The sequence below is a fragment of the Erpetoichthys calabaricus genome, chromosome 16, assembly GCF_900747795.2.
Source record: "Erpetoichthys calabaricus chromosome 16, fErpCal1.3, whole genome shotgun sequence".
Classification (NCBI taxonomy): Eukaryota; Metazoa; Chordata; class Cladistia; order Polypteriformes; family Polypteridae; genus Erpetoichthys; species Erpetoichthys calabaricus.
Window position 1 is genome coordinate 11258810 of NC_041409.2, and position 23285 is coordinate 11282094.

Below are 23285 nucleotides of genomic sequence, written 5' to 3' on the forward strand. Positions count from 1 at the left end.
GTATGTGTGTGTGCGGGACCATCAATTATGTTGTCTGTTTTTTTTTTTTCAGAATTTACTGTCTTAATCTTCTTTATTTATTTATCTGGTTTGTACAATGCTATATACTGTATATTCTGCCGTTCTTTATTATATTCTGTAAGTGCCTTGAGCATGGGAAAGGCGCTATATAAATAAAATGTATTATTATTATTATTTTTATCAGCCAAGGACACTGTTCATTTACAGACTAAACTCAATGCAAATTGCAACACCAAAAGAATGAGGGGAAAAACAAAATCCGACTTCTTTGAAGGATAGACAATGATGCTGAAATGCTTTTAAAGGTTATAAACAAGCATAAGCTAGCCAAAGCTTTGGATAATATGAATGGGAAGTCATCTCTTAATAAACAAGTAAGCCTGCGATTCTCTAGAGAATCGTAAATCCAAGACTGGCAATCAGTTTCTGTTCCATCCGATATTTGGATGGATGACATATCATGGAGGGTGGGTGCATCTGGGGAAACGTCATTTAATTAAATACGCATATCTGTACTAAGGCGGTTTCGTTTTGTGGAGACGTGATTCCGTTGCCTTTACTGACACCGACTGCTGGCAGAGTGGAGCACAGCGAGTTTAGGTGTGGGCGGTTGCGTCCGGGCGGCTGTAGAACCCGGCGTGCACGCTTTACCTCATGTTTAGTTCACAGGTCGTGAAGTGGGCGCCACCCACTGACTCTGGGAAGCCGCTGCGTTTGACTCTGGGGCGCCGCAGTGCGCATGCGCTTCGGTGCGTGCGCCGTGCATTAATGCAACTACACATATTTGTACTACAGCGGTCTCTTTGTGACTCTGGGAAGCCGCTGCGTTTGACTCTGGGGCGCCGCGGCACATTTGTACTACAGCGGATTCTTTGTGTGGGCGCCTTTGTTCATTGTTATTGCGTTCGTTCATTGTGTTTATCCATATGGGCGCAACCTATTGACTGTGGGAAGCCGCTGCGTTTGAGCGCAGTGCACATGCGTTTTGGTGCGTCCATGCATAAATTAAAACTGTGGTTTAGTAATATAGATACAGCAAAAATATTTGAGTGTTTCCAGGTGCATTTCCTGTCAGCTGATACAGGGGTTAGCAAAGGACCATTCCCTCACAGTAAAGATGAGATCCAGGGAGACAAAACTGAACAGTGCATCTGATGACATTAGATCTTAGCATTTTTTTTCCCTATTATGTGCTACTTTGACATCTGGCATTTTCAAATTTACACACTTTGTAGAGCATTTCCAAAACGATTAATTTTTGGAGGTCGAAAATTCCTCATAAATTTGAAGGCAAAAATTAATGAAAAAAACAATTCTCTAAGGTTTTTCCACCAGTAATTTTTTTTGTATTGGAAAAAAATTCCAGTCATTTATTAATTTACTTTCACCCACAATGCAGTTCTGCTTTTTTTTTTTTTTTTTAATTTTAAACTAAACGGCCTGTTTAATTTTTCTGGAATCTCAACTTGGAGTCCAGAACCCATTTGTTATTTAGCAAAAGTCAGAAGATGGAGCCAATACCAAGTATGACTATTTTGGGGCTGGTAATAAACCGATATAAACAATCAGTATATCCTTATAAATCATGTATTACTGTGGAGTAACATTTTTTAAAAGTACAGCTTTATACTGCATTCAAGTTATAACATATTCTTAACTAAAATAATAATATGGCTATCAGTCTTATCTTATTCAGTTTCTTCACCTGATGCTATAACCTTTTAAAGATGTTAAATTGAAAGACCTGTTAAATTGATCTGATGCAAAGAAAGCAGTGTTTCATTTCAAAATCCTTAAATATTTTTCATGACAATCCCAAAGGGAGGATTAGGTTGGTCTTTTGAATTATCAAATATCAAAAAGTGTTAGTCAATACTTTTTCCAAATACATTCTTACCTCTGATATGCCTGAGGTGATGTGGGAGGTGTATTAAACACCTGGGAGTATGGGTGATAAGGTGTCTTTTTCAAAGCCTGAATAAGATTTTGTCTGTACTCTGGATCTATGCACCATAAAGATCCTTTTCCAATACTCTGTATAATGAGAGAGGGAGAGAGAGAGAGAGAGACAAGTTATAAACCATTTATTAATGCTAAAAATATTTTACAAAATTTAATTTTTTTGCACAGAAAATTCAAAAACTACATGGAAACACAAAATGAGGGAGAGAGTGAGACTGAAATAATAGGACACCACAATGGTGCATATTACTATGCACACTAATATTAAGGTGTTCGAGTATCAGTTGGATTTATCAGGTTAGCAAAAGGGTGCTGCTTTTTGTGTCTTCCCAACTCTCTATGTGGTTTTATCCACTCAATCACCAGTGACTTTAGACTCTTTTTTTAAGTGATAATGAGAGATATTATGATGCAAAAACTCTTCCAAGCAAAGCAAGTCCATTAGGTTACTTTCCAAGTATACAAGATCTCAGTTTGAAAAACCAGTTCCTTTTACTGATGTGCACAATGATGGTAACAAACTAAGCGTTAACAATGTACAAGCTAAACAATTCTATGTGCTTCAAAACACTAAATTTTGCCCATATTCATCATTGTCCAGGGTTGACAATAACGCATATTATATATATACTAGCCAACCCGCGGAGTACCATACGCCGCATAATCAGGCTGCTTTTTAATGATTTTTAAGCACAGGGAGAAAATTAATATTTGAAAAATCAGTAATGTAATAAATCACCAAGAAAAGTAACATTTCATGTGCCCACCCCCAACTCGTCACCTGAGTCGTTTTCCTCTTTGCACAGTCCACATGCACGTGTGAGTCATGTAGACTTTTCATTGTTGTTTGCGGTTTTGGCTGCTTTTCTATATATAATCCACCAAGTCACCCAACCATGGTAGTACCGAGGGGGGGGGGGGTTTAGGGGGGGTGTGTGTGTACAAAGGGCAGGGACGTAATCAGTGCGAGCATATGACCCACTAGCCGTGTTTTTGAAAGTTTGGCCCTGTGCCTTATTAATGGTCATCGCAAAGGCAAATCTAACAGGAAATTGTCTTCGTGTTAAAGTAAAAGGCAAATTATCCGCGACAAACAAACTGTTATACACGCTGCATACCAACCCGCGGCGTAGTATACGCCGCATAATCACACCACTTTTTTAATGTTTTTTAAGCAGAGGGAAAAAAATTAACATTTACAAAATCCGTAACGCTGCTTTCAGTAAGTACAATGCACATGCGTTTAATTTGTCGGCCACTTTTTGCCAGCCGTCTTTTCTGGTTTGGGCTGCTTTTACAGTGTTACCGCTTCTGCATATTAAATCGTGAAATCCTTCGAGTAACTAATTAACTAACTAACACCCACCCACCCAGCTTGTGTGAAAAAAATGCGCCCGTTCTTTCATCATTTTGTTGCAGCCTATCAAAGACTTGCTGATCATGTTTTTTAGACTCAATATACATTGGCTTTTCACTCAGCGTGAGGGCACGCATTCATTTCGGATTATTACATCCAGCTAGTCTGCTAGACTAATCTGCTACACGGCTGTGTTTGAAAAACCGATTTAGCCCAGATGAGTTTCACCAGCATTAATGATTAGTAATCTGGTTGGAACAAAACACTGCATCCACAGGGGTTCACCAGGACCGAGTTTGGGAAACACTGCTGAACACAGACGAAACCGACTCAGGTGAGGAGTTGGGGCGGGCAAAGTGGTTGCAGCTATTGATTATTCAGTGTTGTTTGCCTGGGTGTCTGATCTGCTCGACGGGATCATAAATAAAAGGAAAACAATGTGAACGCAATGTCACAGGTAATCCTGTGGTATAGCGTGTCCACAGCTCCCCTTCAAAAGGCCATTTTTAAATAAATAATTATTGCACTCACAGCGTAGCGAGTGGCGTGGAAGTGTGGCTGAAACGGTTTCTGGGTGGAGTCGTGCTGCGGGCATTTCTCTCCTGTGCAGTGTGCGAGCGAGTGAGGAGAGAGAGAAAGCCGTGGTACGTTAGAGTGAGTGAGAGCAGGCTCGAAGGCAATGTGTTCCTGTGGTATAGCGGGTCCACAGCTCCCCTTCAAAAGGCCATTTTTAATCAGGCGACTGACAGTAGTGGAGTCAGGCACAGAGAAGGTCAGCTGGTGAGAGAACATCTCGACTGTTGCAGGGCCTGCATCAGGTGAAGCAGGTGAGACGCTAATGAAAAAGAGGCACAGGGCTTATTGGTTTTTAAAGACTGCTTCCTTCATTGTGTTTTAACCTCAGGTTTTAAAGGATTGCGTGGCTCTCTCTCTCGCGCTGCCTGTGTGTGTGCCTCTGTCTCTCTGTGGCGCTGCCTGTGTGTGTGCGCGGCTCTCTCTCTCGGGCTGCCTGTGTGTGCCTCTGTCTCTCTCTGGCGCTGCCTGTGTGTGTGCGCGGCTCTCTCTCTCGCGCTGCCTCTGTGTGAACCAAGGTTCCACTGAGGTTGACTAATGAAAAGTCAACGTGGCTCAGAGCTGCAAGTGGAATGTGGCACAGACAAACAGAAATGACGGCATGTTTTCCGAGGCGTTGCGTCCGAGTTGGTGGGTGTGGCTCTGTGAGTTTTTGTCGTATCCAATGGTCTAAGATTTGGTGGGCATGGCTCCTTCCTGCATGCGCCATTGGCGTCTTACTTGTCGGCGGTTTAGTGAATCCACGCCCCTTCCGGGGTGCTTTCCAAGGGTGGCTACTTGTCGGCGGCTTATATATATATATATATATTTTTTTTTTTTCAGAGGATGCATTAAGAAAGTCATTTACTTACTGTTTACTTTTTTCCTGTTAAAATGTGTTATCCCATGTTTTTCTACTTTTCTCCACTGTCTTCATTTCTGCCAAAATAGGCACTGTGTGCACAAGGTTCTCACTCTTAACTATGATTACCTTTGTTTTAAAAGGTCAAATGTTTATCCAGTAAAAAACAACAGACTTTTGTCTTTCAAATGGTTATACATTTTTCTATGTATACCACAGTAATTGCTCGATATAGCACTTAAAACTGTGAAGGGTTTGCAGATAAGCATTTGCCACTATTCTAGTGTCTTGTTTTCATTTGATTTTTGAAATGCCTGGTCTGTGAGCTTTCAAAAGAGCAGAAGTTTGGTTTTCTAAGGAATGAAGTCTTACTTTGGTCATACAGCGACTATTTGATAATATAATTTATTTGTCCAGCAGACCCCGTGACCCTGTAGTTAGGATATAGCGGGTTGGATAATGGATGGATGACACACACTCCATCCTGCTGTATGTGTCATCAACGTAATAGTTACATTTTGGAAAACACGCCGATATCCTTTGCCCTCAGAAGAGCCCACAAAGGTATATATGCAAATAAGAAGCTTTCCCAAAATGTGAATTTACTTGGACTTGCCAAATGAACAGTTGTTTCTCTTTATGTATCAAAGAAAAAAAATCTTCATGTGTTACACATCCTCATAAAGCAGAGCTGTTTACTTTTACACAGAAGTAATGAAAAAAAAAGTTTGTTTTTTTTGCAAACCATTTCTGTATTACATGATCATTGCTAGGGATGTCACTAGAACCAATATTTCGGTAACCCAGTCAGTACCAAAGTTCCAAAAACCTAACAGGACCAGCTTTTTTACAGTAATGGTAGTACCAAGATAGTCAGAACCATACTCGTACAAGCTAGAAGATGAACTACTTCGAAAGGCATAGTGATGTGGTGATGATACAGTATTGGATCAACAAATACCAAAAAGAAAAAGAGCAGAGGTAATTTCTGGAAATTCTCTTTTGTTTGAGGGAGACCAATTTCAGCACACAATTGCAGTGGGTTTTTTTTTTTTTAAGGCAAAACACATACATAGGTACTGAAAATAATGAAAATAAAATAAATTGCTTTTTATTAGCACATCCTGCACTGTCACAAAAAATGACATGAGGATTTGAATTCATTCTGATTGCAATAAGCACTTATATAGATGTCTGTCAGTTCAAGCATCTGTCCATTTTCTAACTGGCATATACAGTTCATTCTCACGTATCGTGGTGGACCTCAACACGTGCCGAAAATTACCCATATAGGATTGAGGGATGTGGAAGAACTTCCAGTGCTAAAAACAGTTCCAGCAAATAAACATCAAGCTAAGTTTAACACAAAGTGGCTATTTGACTCATCTGCACAAGTAATGACATGAGCTGGTTCATATGATAATACCAAAAAAAATATAGTGGTCAATGCTTCAAAGTTCAACAACCATCTTGCTATTAATACAATATGGACTGTACGGACATAAATGCATAATCACTGATACACACGATTTGCAGGACAGGCAAAATGGCATAATTAATTACTAAATACAAATAGGCAAATACTGAATTTATTCATTCATTTGGGTTTTAAAGACAAACTAATGTTTATATGTATAACTCATAAGTAAAAGCACACATCGTATATTTGAATAGTATGTTGAATAATATAATGCTGTCTCACAGTTACAAATTTATTGAGAATTGACAATCCAAGTAATTTTCTAATTCTGGATTTATTTATATACAAGTATTGAAGTTGTATCACTCCTGTCAGAATCCTTGCAATCAGATACACAAAGTCTGTTTAACAAGTGTTCTAAAATAAAGGATTAATGTAAAACCGACAAGTATCATTTCACAAGCAAAGCTTTAAAGTTGGTTCAAACGCAAAAAAGGGACATATCTGTAACATTTTACTGGGAAATACAAATGTTACAAATCTAATCAGACAAAACACACTTTAAACCACATTGTTACACAAGCAGCTTCAGAGAAAAGCCAAGCAAAATGACACCTTTTATTGGCTAACTAAAAAAGCCAATAAAAGGTGTCATTTTGCTTGGCTTTTCTCTACATTCATAATGGCTAACACGGTACAACACCCTAGTACTACAAGCAGCTTTAGAGAGTTTGTTCAAATGGAAATATAATGATTATCATGGAATTCACTAATTCATCAGTACAGCTATAATAATACTTGGATTTTTATATTTAGCATGACTTTTAATCAGTAGTTTTTAGTTAATGGGCACCAAATGTCAGAATAAAGTATGCACATGCTAAGATAAACCAGGTAGTTCATTATATATCATTCTTTATAAACTCTATGCTATAATATCCTTAACCCCCCTCCCCCCCCCTTCATTGCTACACTAGGGGGAGTCCCCATCTTTGCCACATGTTAAAATTCAAACCCTGCATTGCATTTTGATATTTTTGAATTCCAGTATTTATTTACCAACCAGTAGCTGCGCACTGCACAATAATGTGCAGTGAATACACTTGACTTATAGTCTTACTCTTTCTCTGTATGTTTAGCATTCATTTGCTCAGAGGTTGATGCACTTGCTGCTTCCTGAGCAGCTCCTCTTTTCTCCACCCTAGCGGCCCGCTTCTTCTCTTCTTTTGTCGACATCTTTTCGCATTAAAACTAATTAAGTCAGTGTTTGTGTTGCAATTAGTACGTTTTCCTTAATTTTTGACTTATGCTGGCACTTAAGTCTTCAATCTGCCTCAAGAATGATTAAAGATATGAAGAGGCAGGGGAAGTGATGGAGAAAGTAGTAGGGATGAGAACGGCGCCCGTACACATGCGCCACACAGCCGTGCTGCTGGCCACTGCCGAGAGTGGATTCTACAATAAAATAAAAATAAAAAGAGGAATAACCTTGGAGGTCAATCATCACCCTGAAAGTGGATAGTAGACATCATGTAGTATATGTGTACCAAATTTCAGGTCAATAGGTCAAATGGTTTGTGAGCTACAAGTGATTTAGAATCCTGAACAGACAAACGGACAGCCACGGTAGTGTATTATCAGTGGCAGACCGTGCATTTCACACCTAGGCCTTCAGTAGTGCTCCGTCTGAATCAACCCGCCCCTCAAAATCTAATTTATGGTTATAAAAACCATCTTAATATGCAGAAATACAGTATAAAGAGCCGTTGCATCGCAGATATGTAACTCCTGTAGCCACAATAAATGCCTTTATTGAATAGACAAACCAGGGGTGAACAAGTTCCTTTCTACTTCAGCTACAGCCGCGACACACATAAAAAACATCAATAATAACTCATAAACTTGCAATATTATTTAGGAAAATCGCAACATTTTACTCACCAAAAATTCGGATTATTTGTAAACAAAATCCATCCTTCTCTCTTTCCTCAAAAACAGTTCAATTACTCTGTCGTACAGATTATCCGTATTCTTCAGTTCCATCACAAAGTCCCTTTCTATCGCCATCGAAGCTAATGCTGAAAGTCGAACCAGCCCTGTCATATTTCTTGCATAGGTTTTAATTCGCTTTAGGGCTGAAATTGTCCGCTCGACAGAAGCAGTGGACACGGGAATGGTCACCGCCAAACATACCAATGTGTACAGCTGCCCCATGCTCTCATTCAGATTTTTCTGATGAAGGAAGTCAAGATGATCAGTGGGAGATTTTCCTACAAAATCATCCATGGCATACTTACACCATCCTATCCAATCAACGGGTCTGAATACGGTGACGTTGCCGTACACATGCTAGAGGGCCCTAGTGACACCAACTCAAAATCCGATTGGTTGAAGCAACAGTTTAATTGACATTTATTTTGTGTTAGAGGGCCTGCAGAACGGATTGTCAAGGCCTCCGGGCAGACTTCATTGACTTTGACCCTGCCTGGCAACAAATGATGGCTGAAATATGATTGGTTAAAAGCTTTAATACGAAAATACATGTCTGGAAGCAGCACAACCATCGGAAAAGCTATGAAAGGAAGCGGGCAGACTATTTGGAATTATTTAATAAGTATTCATGGACAAAATATAATTAACATCAGTTTGTGATTCAGATATTTTTTTAGGCCAGCAGAGAAGGCCTTGCAGGCCCTGACGGCCCACCACTGCGTATTATATATAAAGATATTTATTTTACTGATAGCTGGGTAGCCACTTGATGGATAGATCAGTATTTTAAAGTTGTTGAAGTTGTGTTACTGTTAGTATTTACATATTTTTATATTGTATTACAGAAAAAGGTACAATATTGTTTTCTTCGATAATGGAGGTACACTTTCATGAAGGTACCCCATTTAAATGGGATTTCTGTATTTGTGTGGTACTTAAAGGTACACAGTCTCATGAAATTTCATTGGTACTGAATACAAAAAAAAAAAAAAAAACACTTTGGAATTATGACCTCTCTAGTTGTTAACATGTAAAGCAAAAATTACACAGGTAAATTATTAAGGAAAGGTTGAGAAACACATGGCAAGAACTGGAGTTTTATGGGACAGTCAGCATGGGTTCAGGTGGGTGAGGTTGTGTTTTACTAACATGCTGTAATTCTACAAGGAAACAACAAAAGGATACGGTCAAAACAATGCATATGATATTATTTATCTTGACTTTCAGAAAGCATCTGATAGAGTACCATATGAGAGGTTGGGCATCAAACTGAAAGAAGTGGGAGTTCAGGGTGTAGTGTGTAGATGGGGGCAAAATTTGATTAAACACAGAAGCAGAGGGCTAAGGTGCGAGGAACCTAAGAGAATGTTAAGAGTAGTAACCAACAGGGGTCAGTGCTATTTTTAATATATACAAATAATTTGGATAGAAATATAAAAGTTTGCAGATGATAGATACCAAGCTAGGTGGATTGGCAGATAATCTCAAATCCATTGAATCATTACTGAGGAAACGGGACAGCATTTAGGTTTGGGCAAAAAGTGGCAAGTGAAATTTAATATATACGTAGGAAGCAAATAGGAATACACAATGACAGGTCTGAAAACTGAAAATACAAATTATGAGCAGGATTTATGAGTAGTAGTGGAGCCATCACTATCAACTTTCAGATAGTGTTCAGAAGCCATTAAGAAGGCTAGCAGAATGTTATGCTATATAGCATGATGTGTGGAGCACAAGTCAAAGGAAATTCTGCTCAGGCTTTATAATGTATCGGTGAGGCCTGAACTGGAATGTTGTGTGCAATTTTGGTCCCCAGGGTACAAGAAAGACACAACAGTGCTAGAAAATGACCAGGGAAGAGCAAATAGGCTAATTCCAGGGCTATAGGGGATGTGTTATGAGGAAAGATTAAAAGAACTGAGCCAATTCCGTTTAAGCAAAGGCAGATATTAAGAGGTGACATGACTCAAGTATTTAAAATTGTGAAGGGAACTGGTACAGTAGATCAAAACCGTTACTTTAAAATGAACATATCAGGGACACAGTTGGAAACTTGTTAAGGGTAAATTTCACCCAAACATTTAGGAAGTTTTTCTCTACACATGAAAGAAGTTACCACATAGCATTAAAGACAGTAGGGCTTTAGGGACCTTTACAGCTTGATTTATGTTATTTTGGAAGAACTACGGGGTAAGACTGGCAAGCTTTGTTGGGTTAAATGTCCCATTCACGTCTAGATTGTTCTAATGTTATAACTACTGGCCGTGTATAATGTGTGTGAAGGATGTCAAATTAGTTATGCAACTTCTTTGGCTGAATGTTTGTTTTAAAAAACTTCATATAAGCAGACTATTAAAGAAGTGAATAAAAAGAAAGCTTAGACTATCATAGGACAAGGCAATGTTTTTTTTCAGTGAATCAAGTCATTTGGCTCAGCTAATGAGCAGAACCTGGATCTGTCAGCTCTTTTTAAATATCAGTAAAACTTTTCAATATTATAATTTATGATTAGCGTCCTTATATTATTTATGTTGTTAAAATGCATTAAAATGCTACTTTTTGTAATGGTTATTAATCTTATTTTCAGGCCTACTGTCTTAGCTTGTTTTCCTCCCTGCTCTTTTGCATTTGTTTTTAGAATCTGCTAACGTAGGACGTTAGTGTTGATCTCATGACAAGTAGTAGTCTAGGAGATATACAAATTAAAATTTTGCAGTAGACTATCAAGTCTCTGCGGTGGGCTGGCACCCTGCCCAGGATTTGCTCCTGCCTTGCGCCCTGTGGTGGCTGGGATTGGCTCCAGCAAACCCCCGTGACCCTGTGTTAGGATATAGCGGGTTGGAAAATGACTGACTATCAAGTCTAACAGACTGGTACTTTTTCTTTTAGCCGTTATAATCTGTGCAAATCAAACTTGTAAAGCATTTAAGCTCCCCCCAAAAAAGAAAAAAAAAGTTAAATAAATAGAGATGGATGGGTCTATGACAAGCACACTTAGTATATATTATATGCAGATATATACGGCGAAATAAATTTTAATTTAACTTTATTAATGCATGTATGTACATATGTATATATGTATGCACCAGTTCATTTTTTCATTCTTTAATCCCCTAAAAAATTTCTGACTTCATAAAATAATCAGATACAAGTGCATAATATAACAACTTTGTTGTCAGTAAAGTTTATTCTTCATATTTAAGTCAGCACAGACAATATTATTTAATAAACATCAATTTAACAATTAGACGATTGTGCTCATGGAACCTTCAGTGTAAGAGACAGTAACAAATGTCCTCCCACCTCATTCACGTGCCAGCCTCCGTTCGAGACAGTCAACCTCTCGCCATGTTTTGAAGCGTACCTTGCCTCCGCTTAGCTAGCGATACCTGTTTGTTCAGCAGACATTATCATCTACAGATTGTTAAGGAGTAATGTTTGACATTTTTGAGAGACAGAGATCAGAGCTACATGTGTTTTAGAGGGCAGCTGCTGATTGCCATAGATATCACGGCCACGTGCTTTTCTCCCCGTCAGAGCTAAACATGATCAGATACAGTGCCAACATTTGATGTTGGAGCATACCTACCTTCCGCTTGGCCAGAAATACATTTTTTTTTAATTGATTTTTAAAGTTTGTCCTGTTTCACTACTATATGGATGGAGCCACGGGGGACAGCTAGTATATACATACAAGGGTATATATTGTTCTACACAACATTATTTGTTCTATAGTCAGTTTGTTCACATTGTACTTTTTTCAATTCATTAATAAACCCTTATAAAAGTTTAATTATGAAATTTTGTACATCAAAGCATAATCACTCAAGAGTCAACTGTAGTACATTTATCTTTCTATTTGCTGTAGCAACACTCTAAACTGCTTTGACAAGGGCTATCTTGAGTAACTTTCTTTCCCCTGCCTGAAGAATATTTAGGTGCACCCAGGACAACTGAGAGCTTTCCTCTGTCAGTCCTTCTCAACCTGGAGAAGTACCATTACCCTTCTGAGGTCCTCCTGTTCCAATAAGCTCCATGGTAAGTGAGTACAACAACTCTGTGCACAAACCTCACTTTAGCCACTTGTAAGAAGCAATCTCATTATTTTAGTTGTTATCCAAAATTCAAGACCATAGGTGCAGATGAGGATGTAAACTGACTGGTAAATCAATGCGGACTCCAGTATCCATGGTCCAGTACAATGTTACATGATGCTATAACCATGATTACCTCCACCCCTTATGAAGTCTGGATATTTTATATGCACATTTTTATATGCTTAAATTATTTTAAATATGAGAAATTCTCATGTCAATTATTGGTTGGCGACCCTCCTACAAATTTAAGGGCTCATCTCCCAAAGACTCATTCACAGCTAAATTTAGAAGACACACAATGTGTGTTACATACCATAAGTAAGCATTTCCAGTGTTACAGTGAAGACCTACTATCCCACATCACAAAAAAAAATTTGAGTTGAATGAGCTGTGTCAAAGCTTGATATTTTGTGCCTCTTGAGGCATTTCATTGTAGATTTTGAGGTCTGTTTTTGATCATTATCTTGTTGTAGCACCTATCTTCTTTTTAACTTCAATTCTTTTTCAAATGGTGTGGCGTTTGCTTCCAGAATTTGCTGGTACTTATTTGAATCCATTCTTCCCTTTACCAATGACATGCCCCCTGTGCCACTGGCTGCAACACAAGCCAAATCATGATCGATCCATCCCTATGCTTAATATCGTGGCCAAAAAGGTCTATTTTGACTTCATCAGTCCACAGAACTTGTTTCCAAAATGCATCAGGTTTGTTTAGATATTTATTTGCAAACTGCAGGCTCTGAATTTTGTGGCTAGGACTCATGAAAGCTTTTTTTCTGTTGACTCTACCATGAAGGTCATATTTGTTCACATATCGCTGCACAGTAGAACAGTTCACCACCACTCCAGAGTCTACTAAATCTTCATGGTCTTTTACAGTCAAACGGATGTCTTTACTTGCATTTCTAGCAATTCAACGAGTGGTTCTTTCAAAAAGTATTCTTGGTCCTACCACTGTTCCCATTAACTGCCATTTTTTTAATAACATTATGAACTGAAGAAACAGCTACCTAAAAACATTTTGCTATCTTCTTGTAGCCTTCTCTCACTTTGTGGCCATTAATTATTCTATTTTTCAGAGTGCTAGGCAGCTGCTTAGAGGAGTCCATGGCTGCTGATTGTTGGTACAAGGTTTGAGGAGTCAGAGAATTTATACCATTTGGCAATGAGCATCACCTGGGGTTTCCCAATGATGATTGTGAATAAGCCATAGCCCTAACAAGCTAATTAATGTCTGACACCTCAAATATGTTAAGAGTTCCTGGACTTTTGCATTGTGCTCCTTTCCTTTTTTCAATGTACAATTGCACAAAATAAAAACCATACACTAATCTTGCATAAAATGCTGAAAAGAAATGTGTCATCTTTATGCCTCTTGGTGATCAGTTCATCTTCTGTTCACTTAACTATTCACAGTAACAGACATTTTAAGCAAGGGTGCCCAAATGTTTGCATTCCATTGTATAATACAAAGCTGACTACTTTATTCACTGACTCACCAACAAAAACACTATTTCCCAGTTAGTTAAAAAACTGAAATTTGGCAGGACGGTATATGTAAGTCAGTAAATGTTCACTATGAAAGAAAATTTCAACATATATCAGTACTTACAGGAAAAAACCTCCCTACAAAAAAAAAAAAAAAAAAAAATCACAAAAATGGCTTAAAAGATTTGATAGAAATTGGTGACATTAGAGAGGAAAAAAAAATCATCAACCAGCTATTCTTAGGCAGCCAGTCCATTTTTGCCTCAGCTATGATCGTGTAGAGAAATGGGGCATGCACTACATGCAAATGAAAGCTACGAGCAGAGCAGTACCACTGTACAAGCTGATATTTTAATTTCTCAGAAAAATGGGGCAGGCAGTGAGTGAAAAAAGGACAGCTGCCCTTCATTGGAAAAAGAAACAAAGTGATGAGTTACATGGAAAATGAGACATAAAACAGATAAGAAAATGTCACGAGAAAATCAGACGATGTGGTTAGCAAGTGACCTCCTTGGGTACACAATGCACTCTATTCTGCCGGCATCTTCTTACTCCACACAAAATGCAGTATAAAATACATTCATATCCAAGCCAGACTCGATTGTCAAGTGCTCTCATATACATAAACTTTAAAGAAGAGGGTGATGCGGGGCAGCTTGTTGATAAAATAGATACAATATGGTGGACAACAGGGTCACCTCAAAGGTCAGACCACGATATGTCACTATACTCCAGATCGCAAAGAACAGAGAGCTGTCATTACAGCTGACCAGCCCAATTCAATCCCTATGTATAACAGAAGCTGGAAGCAACAGCATGCCTTGGTCACTTGAATCACTTGCACAGCTCAGTAAAGTGGTTCCCCCAGAGATGGAACATTGAGAAGGTGGACATTGTACATGGATCGTAATATTAACTCTTTTCACCTGTTCTTATCTGTATAGCACTTAAAAGGCTGAGTTAATTCCAGGAGACAAAATAAGTTTGAATGTAGTAAGTTAAAGGAAACCATGAATAAGTGTCACCTGCTTCTGATGTAAACCCCCCAAAACTTTGCAAAGGTACAAGATTATAGATGAAAGCACTATATTTCAAATCTGACATAAGATACCACTTTTTATTCTCAAAATTCCCATTATTCCTAATAATTATCCTTTTGAATTCAAAGGAATACAGTTTCCTCTAATACTGTGTTTTGCAATAACCAGTAAAAACCAAATCACAAGCAAGAACTGATCTACGGCAGAAATGTTTTATTCATGTGCAACAGTATGTACAATGTTCAAAAGTGTGTGGCATGGTGGCACAGAGGTATTGCCTTGCACATTCTCCCAGTTTCAGCTCCAGTTTCCTTCCATAGTCCAAAGTCCATGGCAACACTAAATTGGCCAAGGTGTGTGCGTGTGTGTGTGTTCAATCTGCAATGGGCTGATGTCCTGTTCAAGAATTGTTCCTTTTTTGTGCAATATGCAATAGTTTCCAGCTTCCCAGGGTCTCTGCTCCGGATTAAGTGAACTTAAACAAATGGTATGTTCAAGAGTAAGGAGCTTCAGTGAACTAATAATATTAACATCTGCATGGGCAAAAAAGGAAAAACTAGTACTTCTGAAACATCTGTTTAACCCTCAGCACAAAAACCAAGGCCCATTGTCTAAGGAAATATTCCTGGCAGTTGTTAGCCACCATGTAACCATTATCCTAGCTAACAGCTTCCAATTCAAATGCATTCTCTATTTCAGAATCAGGACACAATGATTTATGGGAAAAAAATACTTTTATATATCAAACCATGCACAAGTTTTTCCTCCTCTGTATCTCTAGCTGCATCTGCTAATATAAAAAAAACATGATAAATTTAAAAAGGTCATGGGCAATACAATTCTTTGATGGTAAAGCAGAGAGCCTGCTAAGTATATAATTTGCATACAGATCTGTTTATGTAGGATCTGGAACTTGTACTGATTACAGAACTGGAAGGCAAGTAACTTGGTCATCCCATTTGCCTAAAAGTTGTTAAACAACATGATTACCAGTTAGAAAGTTATCTACACTACTTCAGCTAGTAAAAACTACATTAATTACGTATATGATATCCAAACCACAACATTAAAATTACTGACAGGTGAAGTGAAGAACATTGATTCTTATTACACTGGCATCTGTCAAGGGGTAAAATATATTAGGCTGCAAGTGAACAATAAGTTCTTGAAAGTGATGTGTTGTAAGCAAGATAAATGAGCAAGTGTAAGATTCTGAGCGACTTTGACCACTGCCAAATTGTGATGGCTCGAGAGGCTGGGACAAAGCATCTCCAAAACTGCAGTATTTGTGGGCTGTTCACAGTATGCCATGGTTTATATCTATCAAAAGTGTCCCAAGAAAGGACAACCAGTCAACTGGCGACAGAGTCATGATCACCTAAGGTTCATTGATGCATGTAGGGAACAAAGGCTAATCCAAATGGTCCAATCCCACAGAAAAGCTAGTGTAGCACAAACTGTTGAAAACCGTTGAAAACCATAATGCTTGCCATGAGAGAAAGGTGTCAGAACACTCGGTGCATCACAACCTGCTGTGTAAGGGGCTGGGTAGCCGCAGATCGGTCAGAGTACCCATGCTTACACATGTTCATACCAAAAGCACCTATAATGGGCAATTAACAATCAAAACTGGACCATGGAGCAATGGAAGATGGTGTCCTGGAATGATAAATCTTGTTTTCTTTTGAAATCATGTGGATGGCCGTGTGCATGTGCATCTCCCACAGCAGAGATAGTGGGATGCTCTGAGAAATGTTCTGCTGGGAAACCTTGGGTTTTGGCATTCATGTGGATGTTACTTTTGACAGGTACCACCTACCTTAAGATTTTTGCAGACCATGTACACCCCTTCATGGCAGTAGCCTCTTTCAGTCTGTTAATGTGCCCTGCCACAACGTAAAAATTGTACAGGAATAGTTTCAGGAAAATAGCAGAGTTCAAGGTGCTGCCTTGGCCTTCAATTCCCCAGATCTCAATCCAGTCAAGCACCTGTGGGATGCACTGGAAAAAGAAATCCAATTCATGTAGGCCCCACCTTGCAACTTTCAGGACTTAAAGGATCTGCTGCTAACATGCCAGATACCACAGGACACAAGCAGGAGTGTTGTGGAATTCTTACACTGTCAGGTCAGAGCTGCTTTGGTGGTACAAGGGGAACCTACATAATATTAGGCAGCTGGTTTTAATATTGTAGCTGATCAGTGCGTATGACTAATAATAATAATTCATTTTATTTATAAGGCACTTTACATTAGTAGTAAATCTCAAAGTGCTACATAAAAATATTTAACAAAGACAAAACAAGATAAAAACAGAGACAAAACAACAATAAATAGTTGAATTCTTGTTAATATGCTTTCCTAAATAGAAAAGTCTTTAGCTGTTTTTTTAAAACAGCCCACAATCTGCTGTGTTCTCAAGTTCTCTGGTAAGGCATTCCGGAGCCGTGGAGAAGCGGCTGCAAAGGCTCGGTCACCCATTGCATGAAGTTTGGTCATATGGGGGCAAAGGCGGTAGGTATTTGCAAAACGGAGGTTTCTTGTAGTAGATTGTAATACAAGAAGTTCCTTAAGATATTGTGGAGCATTTCCATGAATACACTGATGAGTAAGCAAACAGAGTTTGTACTCAATACAGAGGAATAGGGAGCCAATGAAGTGACCGAAGGATTGGTGAGATATGCTCATATTTCCGCACCCTCATGAGGATTCTTGCAGTACTATTTTGAATTTGTTGGAGCTTTTGAAGGCTCGCGGGGGATCCCGATGAGAAGTGCATTACAATAGTCCAGCCTGGAGGAGACAAAGGCATGAACCAGCTTTTCAGCATCACAGATGGAGAGGTAGGGACGGAGTTTGGCTATGTTCCAGAGATGAAAGAATGTAACTTTACAGAGGTGATGAACATGTGTATCAAATGACAGATGGGAGTCTAATCTGACACCTAAATTTGTAACAGAGGAAGAGAGGGTAATAGTATTTCCTTTTCTGGTCATACTATTTACAGAGGAACAAAGTTGATGGGAGGTGCCAATTAAAAGAGCTTCAGTTTTGGTGCTGTTCAGCCTAAGGAAGTTCTTGAACATCCAGGCCTCAATCTCATCCAAGAAAGAGGAAAGGGTTGATGGAGGTGCAAGAGAAATCGAATCCAGTCTCACATAGAGCTGCATATCATTGGCACAGCAATGGAATGAAACTCCATGCCTGCCGATGATGTGACCCAGGAGTAGCATATAGATATTAAAAAGGGTTGGCCCAAGGACTAATCCTTGTGGGACCCCACAGGTGACAGTGTGGGTACGAGATTTAGCATCCCCCAGGGCCACATACTCAGCCCTATCTGTGAGAATAGACTCGAACCACCAGTCCAATTATATGGTGGAGACGATGGAGAAGAATATTATGGTCTACTGTATCAAATGCAGCTGTGAGATCCAGGAGAATAAGGAGTGATGGAGAGCCCTGGTCAGTAGCCATCAGGAGGTCATTGGTGACTCTGACCAAGGCTGTCCCTTACTGTGAAAAGATTGGAAACCAGATTGAAATTTTTCAAAGAGGTCTAATTTTTTGAGGAGATCCTCAAGCTGGACCGAAACAACTTTTTCCAAAACCTTAGACAAAAATGGAAGGTTGGAAATTGGACGATAGTTTGCTGTCACTTCAGGATCCAAAGAAGATTTTTTTAAATGAGGTCTAATTTTTGCAGTTTTCAAGGTCAGTGGGACCGAGCCACTCTGGAGAGAGTGATTAATGATATCAGCAATAAGAAGGCTTATGTCTGATACATTAGCTTTTACCTGAGGAGTAGGAAAGGGATCCAAAGAACACGTTGAGGGCCTCATCCTCTGGATGATCCCCTGAACTTCTTTACCTATAGTACAGAGGAACTGGGAGAGGAACTGGGAACTACTTAAAATTATTAAGAGAGAACTGAATTTCAAACATTCTACTGCAGTATCACAAAATTGTTTTTTTTACCTCTCAGATATAACTTTGTAATTGTAAATTTCCACCTGCACTATAATCATGAAAAATAAATTGCAATTAGGCCAATTTTTAACAAATTATTTTCCTGTTATGAGAGTTAGATGCTTCTATAAAGCCTTATTTAATGGCTAGAGTCGAAGATAGCAGCAGTTAAAAGATTTTTATAAAAACAACTAGCACAACAATATTGGTTTGTTTGACATTGAGCAGATATGGTACACAAAGGATGCAAGATTTTAAAAAAAATGCACTTCGTCACTAAGAATTGATTAGACTAAATCTCAGTGTTCTTACAATATTAACATTGAAAATTCTGTAATCTTCAGTGCAAGACAGTCTCCTATTTATTAATGTATCTTTTCCACAATCAACATTAAAACGGTAAAAAATACAAGTTATTTAAAAATATCTTAAAAAGCTAAAGCAGGTTTTTAAAGGTATGAAAATACATTGTATTTAATTAATGTATTTAAACATTTTTAAGTTTGTTTTTCTTAATTCCAACATTCAGAGAAAGGGACTACATGTCTTTAGTAACATCATCATATGTTTTTCTTTATTACTGTTATCATATTACAATCTCAGGAATAGCTTTAACACACATTTTTTCTCTTCTGACTCCTAATAATCTTTACATATAATCTCCAGCTGTCTGGAGTTTTTTTTTTTGTTTTTTCTGTCCACCCTGGCCACAGGACCTTACTCCTTTATTATGTTAACTAATGTTGTCTTATTTTAATTTCTTATTTTGTCTTTTATTTTTATTTTCTTCATTATGTAAAGTACTTTGAGCTACTTTTTGTATGAAAATGTGCTATATAAATAAATGTTGTTGTTGTTGTTGTTGAAACACTTTTTCAATGCATCCTGAATATTTTACACACTAAGTGGTAATTTGGTTAAACACTATTAATAGTTCACTTAAAAATGACATAAAAAAAAAGATGGTATTGTACCAGATGTTTACTCACTCACTATTCAGGTAACTTTTTGTTGTAACAGCATATTATTGTAAATGACAACTGAATAGAGGAAAACAGTTAAATTAACTTAAATAACATAAATCAAACAGAACTCTTAATTTAGATCAAAATGCCGCAAACATGAAAGCCACTTTATTAATACCAACTGCTCCCCTAGTGACTTCTGCATGTACTGAATCTGTTGTTAGTGCCTCTTTTGACAATCACTAATTCCATTAGAGGGTTTTTTTGAGAAATAACTACAAACTGAATGCCATCATTTTTCCTACAAATTAATTTAGCATAGTACTAGGAAAGTGAAAAGTAATTTATCTGACAAAATATAAGCACTAAATACAGATAAGACAAGTTTCTGGAATGTACTGTTTATATCTGCTCTTTGCAGTTCTATATACAGCGGATGCTAGACACAGAAAGAAGAAACATTTTTCTATTTCAGCATCTGAATGTGGCATATACTGTAAGAATTAAGTACTGATTAAAAATGAAAATTACATAGGAGTCTCTGCTTATTTTTACAATTCTACCAATGATCAGTTATCAGAAATTATAGAATTTATACTGAAAATTATAATATATGTTATACATGACATCAGAGGGCCTTTAAAACAGAAGCACAAGCAACACTTTAGAGTGCAAGCATTTCAGTTGTATTTGCAAGTAAAAGTCTGGTGTACAAAAGCAAATAAATATACTGGCCCACCAGTGCAAGTGTACCATCAAAATAAAAATGTCAAGCCCCAAATACTTCTAATCTTCTATATATGTATGTAGTGAAATGCTTTTCCTACTCCAAAAAGTTGATCTTCTATTCTTTCAATACTGTAAATGGTTAGAATGTGCAAAAAAGTTTGGAAGGAGGAGATAACAGCTAAACCACAACAATCTGTACAAAGAAAAACAAGAGCATAGGAGCACCCTTTAAATCTCCAAACACAATAAATAAGTTACAAAGCCCCCCCCCCCCCCCCCCAACCCAATCAAGAAACCACACATAGAAAAACAGTGCTGAGCCAGATGCAATGTTGGGAAATGAAGGAGTACCAGTTAACATATACTGTTAAATACAGAGAGGGGGAATTTTTTTTCCCCATGGCTAGAATATGACAAAAAAGTGTAATGCTCTGCAAATAAATAAATAATGCACTGTTTCTGAGTGGTAATCTGCATGGGAAGAGAGATTTACTGGCAACATACATAATATCTCCAAGTGGCATTTATGTTACAGGTATGCATTTATCAACAAATCACAACCTGATCATCCCCAGACTATACAGTCAGTGCCAAGGAGGCAAAAAAAAAAAAAACTAACCACCAAAGAAGTACATTAAATAATGAAAATCAGGTTTGACATTCCATGCCTAATAAGTAAAGGATACCCTTTAATTAAATTTGGACAGCTTATTACACTTAACAAGAACAATGGTGTTGATATCAACCCCATACATGAAGATGTAAATTGTGCAGGATTGACAGTCAATGGCAGATTGGCTAAAACTTTCAAGCTGCTTGTTACTGGTCTGCTTTTGTTGATGGAGATATGGACATTTCCAGTCTTGGAAGATGGCAGTCCAGTGTTGAAGACCAACAGGTGCTTCAGAATACTCATGTAGGAGACAAGTCAAAGGCTACTATTTTTCTGCTACATTGCATGAAAATGTAAAAAGAAAAAAAAAGTTTTCTTGTTATTAACTGTTTATCTGTTCCTAACATTCAAGAAGTTGAAGCAAATGAATTCTGTTATTTTTTTCTTCATGTGTTTAGAACATTTTAAAATTTGGTGATATTGCCCTTTTATGCTTCTTGTCATGGGCTATTAAATTTTAAACTCTGAAAATGTATAATAATCACTTAATTTAATACAAAAAAGTGTGGAGTATTTATTTTTTTAATTGAAAATCTTTATATAATGTTAAAATGAAAGCAAACCCCGATCATTAAGTTAACAGAAAAAAAAAATCTGTCATATTAATAAGTAAAACTGATTACAGTAAAGCTTTATTATAAGGTTGTCCAAATTATTCTAATAGCCACATTACAATTAATTTATAACGCAGAATCAGAAGATAGGATTACATTATTGCTTGTAGCTCTCTTTAAGTGATTGCAGTTTACAATTAAATTTTAAAACTAGCTTCTAACTTAAAAAGTCATTACCTTCCCAAACTTGATAATGCTTATTGCCAGCTTGGACACAAGACAAACTCATAATCCAAGAGATAAAAAAAATGAATGAAAGCAGCACAGTGATTAGTTACAGGGGTACCATCTACTAGAATATATTAAAAACATAAAATCTCATTGGTCTACAAAATTAAAGGAATACTCCATTCAAAAATTCTAATTGTATTTGTTACTCACCCTGTGTTGTTCAAGTGATGGTCCCAAACATTCTTAATATCATGCATTCATGGAGCATAAAAACAGCAAAATTCTTAATGTAATGGGCTTGAACAGAGACCAAAAATAACAGCAAAAAATAAATAAATAAAAAACTCGCATTTCTTCAATCACATAATCCAAATGTGACGTATACAATTATATGTTTATGACTAATTACTAAATAAATGATTTCTATAAAAAATACGCTCCATGACCATCAAGCATAAATGATCAGTCTTTTGAATTGAAGACGTAACCCCCAAATCAGCCACTCTCACACTCTATAGTCAAGAGTTCCGTCCAGTAATAATACATGCGTCATCCATGAAGCTTCTCCTGATGTGAAAATAGTAGAGCATTGTCTAAGAGATAGAGAGAGAGATTAACATTTAATCTCAAAATGTACAAGAAAAGCGAATGAAAACCTCATCAGGTAGAAAGTGTGTTTCATATTTGTGCACTTTCAAGATGGCTTTAACAAGTAGATCAATATGCCAATACAATTATTCAAGCTGTCATGGAATAACAAGCTCTGTACGTTGTGGCTTACTGGTATGAACTTACAGCCAGCCCACTTTCAGTCACTGCATGTAAGTATTCATTTTCAGAAAGATGAGCCCCATAAACATGTAGATCAGCTTTCTGTAGGCCTTGAATGAGGTTGTTCACATCAGATCTAAGCAGGGATGCCACTAATAATTATTTTGCAAACAGTCGTTCTTTTCCATTATTCTGTTGATTAATCTAACAACTATTTTTTTTCAAATAATTTAAGTAGGAATATGAATGTTTGTTGTATTTGAATTTTTATTAAATAATTTTAAAAATGGAATATCAAGAAAACAGTCATCCAACCAGCTTTTCCTTTCTTTTTTAACTTACAGTGGAAACATATGTGTAAGTTATATACAGAATTTTATTCAAAGCCTCAAAAATAAAATTACTCTCCGTTTTAGCTTAAATATGACAAATGTAAATATATGATCACATAAATATCTGTGCATGTAAAATCAAAAACTCATTATACAAACATTTAAAAAAATTATCTTGAACTGAGATGAACATATATGCTTATTCATAGATGATGTGCATAAAATGGCTTGATTATGCTTGTGAAGCAGAAATGATACCAACTGAAAC

At 37.4% G+C, this 23285-nt stretch overlaps 1 protein-coding gene across 6 annotated transcripts in view; it reads right to left on the reverse strand.

Moving 5' to 3' along the window:
• foxn3 (forkhead box N3) overlaps positions 1-23285 on the reverse strand; it is a 287971-nt gene that overhangs the window by 120278 nt on the left and 144408 nt on the right. For all 6 annotated transcript variants that reach the window (XM_028822123.2, XM_028822126.2, XM_028822120.2 and 3 more), the window contains exon 3: positions 1919-2055. In XM_028822123.2, the coding sequence (XP_028677956.1) occupies positions 1919-2055 (137 nt within the window). The remainder of the gene's footprint in view (positions 1-1918; positions 2056-23285) is intronic.